Source organism: Numenius arquata, chromosome 1 (genome assembly GCF_964106895.1).
Source record: "Numenius arquata chromosome 1, bNumArq3.hap1.1, whole genome shotgun sequence".
NCBI lineage: Eukaryota > Metazoa > Chordata > Aves > Charadriiformes > Scolopacidae > Numenius > Numenius arquata.
Genome location: NC_133576.1, coordinates 15,867,569 through 15,881,635, shown reverse-complemented (window position 1 = coordinate 15,881,635; position 14,067 = coordinate 15,867,569). Strand labels below are relative to the sequence as shown.

At 48.2% G+C, this 14,067-nt stretch overlaps 2 protein-coding genes across 4 annotated transcripts in view; both read left to right on the top strand.

The window, feature by feature from the left end:
• The window catches only part of GRAMD1C (GRAM domain containing 1C), a 54,170-nt gene extending 51,944 nt beyond the window's left edge, over window positions 1–2,226 (top strand). For all 3 annotated transcript variants that reach the window (XM_074168871.1, XM_074168879.1, XM_074168887.1), the window contains 2 exons: window positions 290–395; window positions 2,000–2,226. In XM_074168871.1, the coding sequence (XP_074024972.1) occupies window positions 290–395; window positions 2,000–2,077 (184 nt within the window). In that variant the 3' untranslated portion in view covers window positions 2,078–2,226. The remainder of the gene's footprint in view (window positions 1–289; window positions 396–1,999) is intronic.
• A 1,109-nt stretch (window positions 2,227–3,335) lies between these two features.
• Window positions 3,336–6,624, top strand: ZDHHC23 (zDHHC palmitoyltransferase 23). Its single transcript, XM_074156834.1, is given in 5 exon segments — window positions 3,336–3,434; window positions 3,436–3,659; window positions 3,923–4,624; window positions 5,339–5,506; window positions 6,357–6,624. Coding segments are annotated over 5 exon segments (1,461 nt in total).
• Window positions 6,625–14,067: the final 7,443 nt, after the last annotated feature.

The following is a 14,067-nucleotide window of genomic DNA, read 5'->3' as shown; positions in this document are numbered from 1 at the left end:
ATGAGAGTAACTTTCTTATTAAGAAGTATCTTGCCCTCTGAATTGTGAAAACTTAAATTGTAGACATAATGTGAGCTCATTTGTCTGCGGCATCCATTGTCTACAAAGGTCCAAGGCAGTATTTTCAAGGCAACAGGGATTGAAATTCAATTAGAGGCAGCTTTTTATGTGGCTTTTGGGAAAGGATGCTTTTGGCAGTGGCAAAACAATGGTGGCAGAGAGCAGTTGCTTTTAGAAAGGCATGGAGATGCTTGTTTCACGTTTCTGATGTGACCTCAATCTCTTTCAGCATATCCCCAGAAATGGTATCAAAAGAGGAGATCCCTCAGTATGATAAGGAACAGGTTAAACACGTGAAGGGAGTTTTGAGAGACTCAATTGAAATGCTTGAGCAGGTAGGTCTGATGGTCTTTCCTGGTGATGTTCTTGTTTCTCAACAACTCAAGTTTTTCTGCCTTACGCCATCATAGCTTGTTTGACATCATCTAGTGCTAAAAAAAAATTCTGTGACTCCCTGACCTGTTTTGTCCTAGGCTTGAATTTAGTACATAGGCAGTGCTCATGTTTCTGATGTTTTGGGCTTTTGTCTTTTTGATTAAGATTAAATATTCATGTCGACTTTCTTAAACCTGTCAAGTACTTTTATTGATGAGATGTGTTGATGCAATTCTGAATCATGAGAAAGCAAAGACTGGAGTATCTCAAAACAGATCCTCTTCTCTAAGAAGACTCAAAATGTAATGTTAAGTATTTGCCCACCTCATTATGAGATTTCTTCATTCAGGTTTATCCTGGCTTTTGCTCCCCACTACTTTTCTAGATATGGGTGAGAGCTTCACTTACCCTTGGTATCAATGGGTCATCTAATCTCCAGTGAAAAATAAATAAATTCTACAGGCTGTATGTTTCTGAGTGGCTCCATAACTATGGAGTTGGTGTTCCTTCTTCCCAGTAATTTACACTTCTAGGCTCTTACATAGTACAAACACTATATGAAAAAATGAGGTTGTTGAATGCTGTTGTGTTTCTCTGATCCTGAAGTCCAGGACTGGTAAACCCCTAGGCTGAAATTTCAACTCAGTTAAGTGAAGGCCAGTAAATTCATACTTTGGTTTTTTTTACTTATAACCTATGAATGTTCTGATTTTAAGTTCTTTTATTAAATCTTAAAATGTGACAGAAGAAATTATTAGATTAGGAAAACTGTGGGGGAGTTCACATGTACCTCTATCCATCACCAGTTTGCTCTCTGTTCTCCCACGCGCTAAAGGAGGGTAGAAAAAGGAGCCATTTTTGATAATCCTTGTTCAGAGGTGTTTCTGCACACAAAATTGCTATTAGTCTATTAACCATTTTGATCACAGCTTGAAAAAGCTTGTGTGCTGGAAATTTTGCTGTAGAAATGAGTTTCTAGGTTTCCATGCCCTTTTCAGTTTCTCTGCTTACTACCCAAAAAATTCCTAATTCTGAAGTGTTAATCTGCCTTTTGAACAAACAGTGGGGAAAAAAAAAAGTGAGAATTCAACCACCTTTTTCATCCCAAATAACACTTTTGTCTGGAAGTCATGACACATCTTAGTGCTTGTTACCTTGTGTTTTCTGAGGGTTGTCAATAATCTAAACACATTTTGTGCACCAAAATGCACTGGGAGGGCCAGGCATTGAAAGAAAATTCATGCTTTGCTGTCATGTTCCTTAGAGTATTTGCTGTGAATGTTAACTGTGACTAAAAATGTCTGGGGTGGCTTATCTTCCGCACTATTGTCTGGTGAGGTGTTAAGACTTTGTCATACTGGACTGTTCGTAATTATAAACTGTACAGAGTATAGCTGTTAGGAGTGTACGGGAAGGCAACTGTTTATAGAAACAGGGAGGAGGAAATAGCATGAAATCTTTAAAAGAAAAGGAGGAGGGAGACATTATTTTCCTGATACCAGTCACCCATGAAGGAGACTAACTTAAGTAATTGGGGGTGGGTATGATGGTTGTATCTTCACAGCTAAAGATCTCCCTTTCCATGCTCCAAAGAAGCTTTGACCACTTGAACAGGACACAGAGCAGCAAGACTGAGAGTTAATACCCACATCAGCTTTTTTCCATTCAAGACATCGGAAGAAGAGATGTATGTGTTGAGGACTTGTGGGGTAGGGATTGTAACTGTCACCTTTGGACTCTTTACTATTTGGCTCAAAAACTGCACGGAATAAAGGTTTCTGGACAGAAGTTAAGTCGGGTTCTGCATTCCTGTAGCCTGGTGATCTGTCTGCCCAGGACACAGGGCTGGCAGCAGAGTCTGGCGTAGGAACGGTGCGGAGCTCTCAAATCCCGTGGTGAGTGAGCGAGGGCAGTTGTACTTGCTGGTTCTGCCGGATCTGCGCGTTTCGGAGGAGGGGAGGACACCCCCAGCAGAGAACTTGTCTTTAACAAAATCGTAGCTTTTTATGTCAACTTGAAAAATGACCATCAAGGAAGAGTGTTTTGCAGAAAAAGAACAGGTAGTGGTTTCACAGCCACAGGATATTTATGTGCTTTTTTTAGCCATGGGGACTTGGAAAACAAGTCACCATCTTTAAGGATGAATATTTTTAAGATTAATTAACTAAACAGGAAAATGCTTGGTACCTCTTTGCTACATCTCTCCTGCATGCCGCTAGCTTTGGCAGGCTGCCTCCTGCCATATGTTTTGAGCTCTCCCAGAGAATCTCAGCCCTCGGTATTTTCCCCTCCCTCAACGGCTGCTCTTTGGTTCTTGATGGCTGATGCTGAAGCACCTTTTCTTCGGGCTCCAAGCTTTTTCTCAGCAGGTCCACAGAAGGAAGATGAAAACAATAAAAAACTAAAAGCGGGGGAAACAGCGCCATCCCCTAGGGTGGGCAGTGGTGGCTTGGTGGTGCCAGCAGCAGGTTTGGGTTCCTCCGGCCGCCCCCCACAGTGGGTGCTTCAGCCCCCAAAATGCCGGGAGGATCCCGGGCCGAAGCAGGTTTAAACACCCATAGGGGGGACCCTCCTGCGCGGGAAACTTTCCCGACCCCGGGGAGCAGCGAAGCCCATCGCAGCCTGGTTTCCCCGCTCCGGCCCCTGCTGCACAGGGGGCAACGGGGCCGCTCCCCGCCCGCCGGACCCCGCCGCGACCCGGCCGCCACCTGTTGCGCTGGCCCCTTTAAGCCAGGTGCCACCGCGTCACGGCCAGCCCCGCCCCTCCCCGGCAGGCATTGGGCCGTTCCCCCGTCAGGTGGATGGGCAGGTGGGGGGGGGGGGTGTCCCTCATCCACACACATTTTTCCCCCCCCCACCCTCCCAACCGCACACCTCCGCGCTCGGGGGACGCTCGGCCAATGGCAGTCGGGCTCCGCCGGAGGGGGCGGGGCCGCTGTGGTGGAGGAGGCGGTGGCGGGCGCGAGGCACCTGCGGCTGGGAGGGGAGGGAGGGAGGCGGGGCCGGGCGGCTGCCGCGCGCGCCGCGTCCCGGGCCCGGCGGCGGTCGGGGCTGAGGGAAGAAGGGCGGTGGCGGCTGAGGCTGAAGGGAGGGGTGGGGGCGGCGGCGGCGGCGGAGATGGAGGAGCCCCTCTGCTGCTGCGAGTACGTGGACCGGAGGGGGGAGAGGAACCACCTGGCGGCGTGCTGCTGCGACTGCGAGGACCTAGACGAGGGCTGCGAGAGGTAACGGCTCCGCCGGGCCCCCTGCGGGACACCTTACCCCGGGGGGGGAGCGCCTAGGGTGTCCCCTCGCCTGCCGTCCTGAGGGGAAGGGGAGCTGCGCGGCGCTTCTCAGGAAACTCGACGGGAGAGAAGGGACAGGGGGCGGCGGGCGGGCCGTGCCCACCGCAGGGCAGGCTGCGGGAGCGGGAGGAGACTGGGGAAGGGCCTCGGGATGCGCGGCTGCCTGTCTGATAGCCGGTGTCTGTGCTTCCCGCCCCGAACAGGTGGCTGACGTGCAAATCCCTGCCTCCGGGAGCTTTGGAAAGAATCGCCGAGACAGTGGCTGACCGTGTGCGGGTCCCCTGGTTCGCGGGGGCCGTGAAGGTCAACCTCAGCCTTGTGCCACCCCTCGTCCTGCTCCCCGTCCTCCTCCACGTTGCCGCTCTGCACTTCCTCCTGGGGCTCGTCGTCTTGACGTCTCTGCCCGTGGTGGTGCTCTGGTATTACTACCTCACCCACAGGAGGAAGGAACGGACTCTCTTCTTCTTGAGCCTAGGGCTCTTCTCCTTGGGCTACATGTACTATGTGTTTCTCCAGGAGGTGGTTCCCCGAGGCCACGTGGGGTATTCCCAAGTGGTCGCTCTCACGTGCGGGTTAATTCTTATGCTTGCAGCCCTGTCTCAAGCCAAGAAAGACCCTGGCTACCTTCCCATCCCAGCAAGCGATGTGAAGTCATCGCACCAGGGTTTGCCCAACAAGAGTGTTAGAGGAAGCGCCAACGGGCTCCATGGCATCACCACGCCAGGAGCTGCCAGTGGCCGTGCTGTGAATGGGGAGGCCAAAGGCTATTCCAGGATGTCAGCTGAGGAGCCAGAAGGTGTGAAAAAGGACTGGTGCGCTAAATGCCAGCTGGTCAGACCAGCCCGAGCAGGGCACTGCCGGCTTTGTGGCAGGTGTGTAAGGAGACTGGATCATCACTGTGTCTGGTAGGTTTTGCACTGCTGAGGCTAGACGTGTTCTCTCTCTCTCTTCCCCCCTTTTTAAGTTAGCTTCTTTTTTTACTGTCTCTGTCAGATGGGTTTGCTTTTGTTATGTGCAAGTACTGGTGACGTTCTTTAAAACAGTAAATTTTTATGTACCATTTTAAAGAACAAGTTAAACTATTTTAGCATAAGTAGGTTGACCTGATAGCTGGTAACTTCTACAGCATACTTCAGAATTTACTTTAGTTCTCTACTGGTTTTCATCTGGGCTTTTTTTTTTTTGGAGGGGTGGAGGGGTTTTTTGATTTTGGAGGGAGGAGGGGTGTTTGGTTTGGTTTTTTTAAGATTTGGTCTGTGGAGCACTAGCAATCCTGCAGTTAATTTGCATTAGTGCTCTCCTGGGTCAAGGGAACCAAGCTGGGTCAAGCTGCACCAAGGAGCAGTAGGGCATAGATGTGTCTTAGCAAAGGATGCTACATTTGCTGAAAGTTTGAGGCAAATGGTCTATCACAGTTACCTTACTGGCCTATTGACTTGTGCCTATAACCTTTCTATAAAAAGCTATAAAGCTTCTTTGAATGTGTTTCGAAGTTCTTAGCCTGTGTTGTATAGAAGCACTTTGGAAATTGGGTTTTCTGACAGCTGGGGGAGGGAGGAGGAAAGAGAAGCCAGCTTCTTTTCTTTTTAAGCAAAGTAATCTCTTTTTTCCTTTTGGAGGATTAACAGCTGTGTAGGGGAGCAGAACCACCAAGCATTCATCCTTGCACTCTCCTTCTTCATGCTCACCTCTGTGTATGGGATTATGTTGACCCTGCACACCGTCTGTAGGGACCGAACTCCATTTGTGGCATTGTTCTACTGCCCGGGGGCCTATTCTGACTACAGGTGAGATGTCTGTCTGGGAGAGAGCTGGGGTGGGAACTTGGTCCTGACTAGGCAGCTTAGCTCCTGTTCCTCATTCTGTGCTCTAGACGAATGCTGTTGGCTGTTGAACCTGACCAAAAAGTGCTCCCTAAAAAGCTCTGGAAAGCAGGATGCATCACTGCTTTTGCCAAGGTGGGGGGCCTGAGACTCAGAGAGAACTCTCCATTTGTTTGGAAAAAGTTATTGGAGGAGCTGGGGTTTGAAATCTTTATTTATTGTATCCTGTATAGAAGATACACTCTTAAGTATGTTTGCCCCCAGATGCAGGTAATGGTCCGACAGTCCACGTGCTGTCTTTCCCTCTCATCCCTCACTGTTTATCTGGTGACTGTCCCTCCGAGTTATCTGCTTAGAACAGACAGTGTTAATATGCCTTGTCTGGCAGGGAGGGTGATGAGAGGCATTTGACTCGAGTTCAGAGTCTGGTGCTGCCATTGATGGGTAGAGTACACTAGCACAAGTGACTACCTTCTTCTGCACTCCATTTCATGATCTATTGAGTGTGAACATCGTTGTGTCCTTAAATAAGGACCGAGTACCTTTACAACAGTAAGAGTAAAGTGCTAGGTACTGTGATACCAATGTGCAAGAGTAAGTAGCTCTGGTAGTGCTAAAAGCTCTCATTAAGTAAGCCCTGAAGCTTTAATTTTGAGAAAGCCTTTAAGGATTATCTGATGAAAGCAGCAAAGTGAGATCACTGTGGCAGATGTAGACAGGGATTTGAAAGGATAGTGATTACCAGGGAAAGTCACTCTAAAGCAGCTGCTCCAAAACTAAATGGCTTCCTTCCCATCTTTTTCCCTGCTGCCAGCTCTGCTCTGTCGTTCACCTGTGTGTGGTACTGTGCCATTGTAACAGCTGGCATGGGATACATCCTCCTTATCCAGCTGTTGAACATCAGCTACAACGTGACCGAGAGGGAAGCTCGGCTGGCTCTGCGGGACAACACTGGGCGCAGGCTCCTGGGTGGGTTAGTGATAGACACTGGCCAGTATAACAGGGGTTTCCTATGCAACTGGGGCCATTTCTTGAGCCTGGGGTCTTCTCCTCCACAGCACTCTGCTGAAGACATCGTGTGACACCCTTCTTTCTGCAGATGATGTTGACTGACTTTCTTTAGCAGGGGAACAGCCCCTTCCACTAGAACTCCCTCCTCCCACACTCTTCCTTCACGGTTGGTGTATGGGCTGCCTATCCCATCACTGACAACATCGGAGGCTTTCCCAGGCAGAATGGTTCTTCATGTGCTGTCAGCCAGCAATAGGATGCAGAAAGCAGTAAGCCATATGCACAAACCTGGAGAGAAGGAGCCTGCTGCCTTTTTCCACTGTGGGAAACTTTGTGCAGCTCAGCTCACCAGGAAGAGGAGCACAAGGTTTTGAGAACTTGAGTTTTCGTTAGGTGTAAACACTGGCATCAAGAGGAACCTGCTGCTGGACTTCAGAGCATGCACTGGTTCCTGCAGAGGCTGAGGAATCCCTGGCTCGTGCCTATGTGCGACACTTCAGAGATGTCAGGAGGGTGAACAGATGGACCACTGCAGAAGCCAGGCTCTTAGGCGAAAAGAGACTGTGTCCAGGCAGTCACTGAGCAGTTCCCTCCTCTCTGGTGCATATATTTATTTTTTTTTCTATCTGCTGTTCCATCTAGCTGTATACATGCTTGTATTAAGTGCCTTTGTGAGCAACATTCCTGTAGGGCTTTAAGATTGCTTCACCTCTTCACCCCTCCAGTTGTTATTCCATCCCCATTTGTCTGACTGGGTGAGAAGACACTGTCATCTTCCATCTCGTTCTTTCTGCAAGCTGGGTCTGTGTTTGTTTGAAGACTTGGCTCATCTCCCTCAAAGCGTTTCTGCTCTGATTATGGATTGCGACATGAGACAGCAGGTAAATATACCAAGTAAGAAGGAGCTGTTTTGAAGCTACGCGTAATGGTGGGCTCTAAAGGGAAAACAGAGTGCTGTCCAGTGTTACTGTTGCTTTATGGAAACTACCTTTCTCCCTCTGTGGAGAAGGGAGTCTGTGGGAGAGTAGGCAAATCTGCTAACAGCATTTTTGGTAGGTGGTATCTTGGTTGGTTTTGTTGCTAGTAACACAGCGATCCAGTCTCCTCTCAACCCAGTGACTGTGGAGCTGCCTGACTAGATCTGTTTTCTGAAGCCAGGAAGCCAAGAACAGTTCTGTGCATGTAGGGAGATGGAGAAGGTGTGTTGGAGCTGGCTGCTGCTGGGGTAAATTACCTGCACTGGCAGGTGAATTCATGTGTTGAATGTGTTCTGGAAGAATGCTACAGGATCCTCAGCAGCCCTGCATCTGTAGTATTGCCCAGTCTTGAGCTTTAGCTGAAATCACAAGGTTTTGGTGGCGATGGATTCTGGGTTTTGTGGGTGGGTGGTGGGGTTTTTTTGTTGCTTTTTGTTTTAATCCCTTTGTGTATGTTGTTGGCCCTGCGCTAATAATATGAAAGGTCTTGCTTGAAAAGCCTGGGACCATGGCACAAGAGTTACAGATCGGGCCTAAGATGCAGAAGCAGAGGGAAGAGCCTCCTCCTAGATACTGATGTTTTTAGATGTGCGCAGATCATACTCCCTGACTCCAGTTGTGTGGCAGGCAGCTGGGGCATGTTGGCTGAGTGATACAAATTTGCAGTACATTCTCTCTGATGAATGGATGGATAGTGGCAGGGTTGGGAGTGTCCCTTGAGATCCCTGCCATATTTGGTGTTGTGTGCTCCTGATTCTGTGTCCCAGTTTAAGGTGACGACCGTGTCCCTCTTTGTGCTGTTTGGTTTCCTCAAGTGGCACTCTATAGCTAGCAGATAATTGAGGAGCAGCTGCACTTGGAATGTGGCTGTGCAGAAACAGGTGACTGACTTACTGAGTGACCCTTATTTCCTCTTACCCCTTTTCATCCAGTGAGCAGTCCTTCATAAGGAGGTGAAGGGGACACCTCTATTGCTTCCAGACTCTAACCGAACACACTACGAGGTTTCTGACCACTTCCCTGGCCCTATTGTGAAGAAAAAGACACTCAGCAGGACTGTGCTAACTGTTTTCTCTAGCAGTCAAGTATGACCTTCTGACTGTTTGGAGCTGGAGCCTGACCCTAGGAGTTTAAATTCACACAAAGGTCACGCCTCCACATGAGTTGTCTGTAAACGTTTCCATGGCACATATGCATTTTGTGGTGCCTGCTGAGATGAACTGGAGCTTGGCAAGCCCAGAGAGAAGGATGCTGTGGGCTAGCAGGTTTGTGATCTTCTCAGACCTCATCCTGCTGGCACTTAGGAAGATTAAGGCAGAATGACCTCCTGGGCTTAATGAACCCCTGCAGTGAAGGTAGCCAACCACTCTGTCTCTGTGAGTTACATGCGCAGAATTCAATCATGAGCCGAAAGAGCTCTGGGAGTGTTGACAGGTTTGAGATAAGTGGTTTTGTGGAGTCCTGCTACTCCTGGCTGGGAGAAAGCAGAGCAGATCGCAGATCATTTCCCCGGCAATGCCTGACCCTGTTGTGATCGCTTTCTCCCACAAGCAGAGATTGGTTACTACTTCGCAGCCTGTCTGTCAGTGTAGCCTTGTTCCTCCTCTCTTCATGAGCTCTGGCGTGGGAGATTTGCTTTGAACTGCTTACACCGAGACACTCTCAGTGTTGTTCTCCCAGGCAGTGTGGACTTTGGAGTGCAGATAGGAACAAATGAGCTTGGACTACTGTAACCATTCCATACCTTGGTCAAGCCCACGCCAATATAGTTGGGGTAAAGTGCTAAAGTAAAATTTATTTTTGCACTCACTCCAGAGGGAACTGGAACCATTCAGGACCCTGAAACGGTTGGTTGCAAGGCTGGGGTTTTTTTAGAAGGAGAATGCAGTGCTGATTCTCCAGTGAATAGGAAGTTCATGTGGTTGTAATTGCATAGCAATTGTGACTTTTTCTTTAAAGACAAGGCTTTTGTTTACAGTCCAGTCTTCTTCCTGAGAGGACTTACCTTGTGAATTCCTTGGGAGATGGGAAGCATAAAGTAACAGGATATGTGAAAGCTTCAGATTTCAGATATGAGTTGCAAGCTTCAGATGCATACTTTGGAACTCTCCTTTTAATAGCCCTGAGAATTAGCTAGAAGCCCTTGAAGAGTAATGTTCCCTTTTGCACTTACAGCAAGGGCAGACTGTTGTGATGTCTTGTGCACTGAAGGACAATTTCTTTTCTGAGTATTTTCTTGCTGAGCTTGTTATTGGCCATGCTGGTCGAAAAATGTTAAAACCTAGACATAAAGAGTCAGTCCGTGGGCTCACTGAGTTGGTAGCTGCCTAGATCCATGCTGCCTGGGTGCTGGAGCAGTGGGAGCAGGCTGAATTTGACAGGTTACTTGTGGGTTGTGCGTATGTCTGTCCTCGAGACCTGGACCAGTATCTTGCCAGTAAAACTGCATGCACATACCTGGCAGTGCAGAATACAGTAGCCTGCTGGCCCTTGCAAAGTTTTCCCTGTGTAAGAAGAGAAGATCCAGAGCTGGTCAGAAGCAGGGAAGAGTTTTGGTAATATCTAGCCTTGATGTTTCTCTGCCCAGACTTGGGCAGAGTTTATTCTGCTTGTAACCATGACCGTGGCATTTGCTGTTTCACACACAGATCGTGTAGACTTCTGCAGACCAGGGCAAGTCTTAAGGGACCAGAGTTCTGACGTTGCTGCTGTTGTAGTGTTAAACCTTCTGTGTCCAAATGCCAGCACTCCACCATTTGGTGACTAGACTAAGAACTGCGCACCATTAGATACACCCTGTAAAAGGTGGCTTGGCACTCTTTAACTGTGTCTTCTTAAATCGTGCTCTTCCGTAGGCAAGTCACAGGTCCCTACATTGACTGTTTCTCCATTTAACTTGTCCTTAAATGACAAAAGTCACTGGCGAGCCTGAGTTGGTGCTGCTTGTGACTCCTAATCACATTTCAGCCTTCATGCTATGATGGTGCTTTTTTTCTTTTTAAGTAGGTTGCTTTCAAGTGTCTTAATGAAACCATTTGCTGTAAAATTTCTTTTGAAGATAAAATGGATACTGCCTCACTGCCCAATGTCTTAATAATGTGCTTGTTTTTTTCCTTCTATATGAATGTATATTGCCTCATTAGGGCAGGAAGCGTTTGTGATTATGGATGTGTTTTCCTGTATTGTTTTCAGTGAAGAACTCTACAGTTTCCTAGATTTTCTTCCCCTATCAGGATGTTTGTACAGCGAAAATCTTTCTGCGGACATGTGAGGCTCACTCTGAAATGCAGTAATTCAGCCTCCCAAGATCTTGTCTTTATGAAACTCTTCTGCTGATAATCTGAAGAATTATGGGCTCTGGAAGAACTGTGAGTGTGGGGTTTTGGTTTTATTTTTTTACCCTAAGCTTTAGGAAGAAACTTTGTGAAACACATTTGTGAGCTTTGTTGAAAGGACTGGCGCGTGTGTGTGTGTTTGTGTCCATTTTGCATCATATGCAGTGTTTCCAAATGGATGCAATTGTGAATCAAAATAAATTATTAGAAATCATCTGTGGAGTGGCCTGTTGATTTATGACCATGTACTCAGCCAGTCACATGACCAAAAGCAGCCATCATCTCGTGGCTATTTAACTATGAACAGGATTTGGGAATAAGGGAGCAACAGGCTAAGGAGAAGCTGGGAAACAAGTATTCTTCCAGTTCTGCAAAAATTGGTATTTGGTTTTTTTTGGGTTGGGATGAAAGTGGGACCTGCTGGCAGCTCTCACCACCCTGGAAATGAGGAATGTTCCCCTGCAGTGGTGCTCTGAACTGGGGTCTTGTGTCCCAAGAGCAATCCATTATCAGATACTGAGTGTTTGTACCTGATCAGGTTCCCAGCCTTTCTGTCCAGCGTCATGCTTTCCCTCCTATACCTGCCCACACAACACATCCAGAACCCCCAAAAGGGGGCTCAATCAATCTCTTCCTTTAAACCCTCTTCTAAGCCGTATTTGGAAATGACGTGGATATTCTCTGTGCAGATAGTGGGAAGAGATGTAGCCTTTGATTCTGTCGGTACCTTGGGACATTTGCTGAAAGGCAAGATGACTTTTAATGAGTAGAATCACAGGTGCCTTTGATTGTTCCCAGATCTCTGCTTTGATTTGCCTGGGTGGCATGTCTGTCTGCTGTTCAGCTATTTCTCTTTGAAGATTACTTTGCACTCACTGACAAGGACCTTGCACTAGCAGTGAACCAGGTACGTAGTTAGGTGAGAGTGGTGTGTGTGCAGAAGGGTGTCAGACTTCTGATGGCCCAGCAGCCACCAACTCAGTTAACTCCAGTGCCATTGATGGGGACACCTGAGACCATCTCTTCCTGGCGCCTTTTTTTTTTTTTTTTTTTTTTTTTTTTTTTTTTTTTTCTCCCCCTTGTGGCTTGCCATGGTGTCCCCACACAGCAGGAGCGTGGTGTCTGGGGTGGTACTCATGGTTTGGGGAATGTAAGGTGTGTTACTGCAACTGGCATCTGAAACACATAACAGGGTCTGCAAATGTGAGCTGTGGATCAGACTGCAGTGGCTCACGGACCCTTCCCAGGCTAACTACTGTGCCCAGCTACGGTCTTGGGCGGGGAGGGAGCAGAGGAAATTGTTTAATACTTCAGGCACTGTTTCGAATCCAGTTTGAGCTGGGCCTGAGAGGCGCTGAAGAGACTGGTATGCAGATTTGACCAAGAAGGAGATATTTTTGTGGTCAAAGTTTTTAGAAAAGCATGTAACAACTCTGGAGGGCAGGTGTCAGCTGGGGATGGGTTTGGGCAGAAGGGGAGTTTGTGATCATTTCAGGGTTCTGCGTTTGCTGTTGTACCGAAATGAAAGTCCTCCCACCGCTGCCTGCGCAGGAGAAGGAAAGTCTGGCTGTGCAGCCACCTCCATCTCTTGCTAAGAAAAGCAAGGACCTGACAGGCAGGAATGTGCCTGAGCTGTGGGACTGTGGGCTGATGACCAGCATTAAGGCATCGACATCTGCATTTAACCAAGTGCTGGAGCAGGAAGGATACTCTGGCACAGCTAAAAGCTGAAGCGGTCTGACAAGCTCTCTTGTGTGTCACCCTCCTGCTGGGAACTGTTTGATGGAGCTTTAATTTGCAAAACACCAACATCATGCCAGGGACTTTAGGGGTGTCCTGTGCAGTCTCTCAACAGCATCATCAGGCAGAGCCTTGCTTCTGCCAAGGAGGTATGAGTTGTTTCAGCCGGGTGTGGATTGAATGGGGAAGTCAAGGGACTTCTCCATTTCCCTTTGGTTCTGACTGGGCTCAGTATGAATATGCTTGATCCCTGAACATCACCCCTTTCCCTCAGCTGGATGCAGCTGAGTCTTCAGCTCCATGCTAGCATGGAATTAGCAGTAGGCAAGGGCAAAGGGGTGTCAAAGTACAGCTCCTCCTGGATCATCATTTTGGCTTCTTACTGCTTGAATTGTCCAGCAGAAGAGCATCTTAGCAGGAGAATCTTTGTTAAAGCTGTTAAGAATAGAAGAAAACTTAGAAAGTAAGAGTATTGGAGACAAAGGCCAGTTTTCAAAACTAAGTATTGACTACTTCAGGTTCTGGTTGGGGGAAGTTGTGTTCCACATAAGCAGTGTTATTTTCATGGATGTTGAGTGGGCACTGAGGCGAGTGGGAGCTGTGGACCTCGAGCACAAAATGTGCAAATGTGGCATTGCTAGGGGAAGAGTCTGCAGTTTGGTAAACTGGAAGCACCCTTGAGTTGCTAGTGGTTTGGGGCACCAAGTGTGGCTGCTGGCCGCATTGGGGCATTGGTTTGGTAGCTCAGTCCCCAGCTCTGCTCCTGCCTGCCTCTTCAGCTCAGTCCTCTGCAAAAGATGCTCCCCTTCTGCAGTGCCCGTTCTTCCCCGCAAGATGAGTTACTCAGCCCTCTCTCAGCTTGTCGCTTCCTCTTGCAATCTGCCTTTAATGCAGCCAGATGGTCTGTACTCGCCCACACTCCACGCAGGCACCTTCAGCTCCCAGCGCTTGGATAATGCGCTCATCTGACCCGCTGGTGGTCAGGTCTGTAATCAGCCTTTGGGAGATGCTAAACCTTCACGTGTTATACACGATAGCTGTGGGAGGTGTCTTCAGACCTACACTGAGAGTCGGCTCGACAGCCTGGCCTGTGTGGGCAGGAAGGCTCTCTGACCATATCCCTGTGAGCTCTCCGCATGGACAAATTCCTGGTCATAAAGGCTCTGGAGCCTGCTGCTGGGCCTGGGTACCTGACCTGTCCTATACTACTTCATCAGCAGTGCTCAGTGCTGGTCCAAGTCCCTGACCCTGGACTTCTGTCTAGTGCCACTTAGCTTCTGATACAATTTGCACCAACAACTCAGTCGTGTTCATTTCAGATTTGGATTTATTGGAAACTTTCAAGGCTTATACAGGTTTTTAAAATTTTCTGATATAATGGATAATGGTAAACTGCCTTCTTCCTGGTGTTACCCAAGTGCTCCTTGTACTGCCAAACGCTTTTGGAGAGAACTTTGCCTAT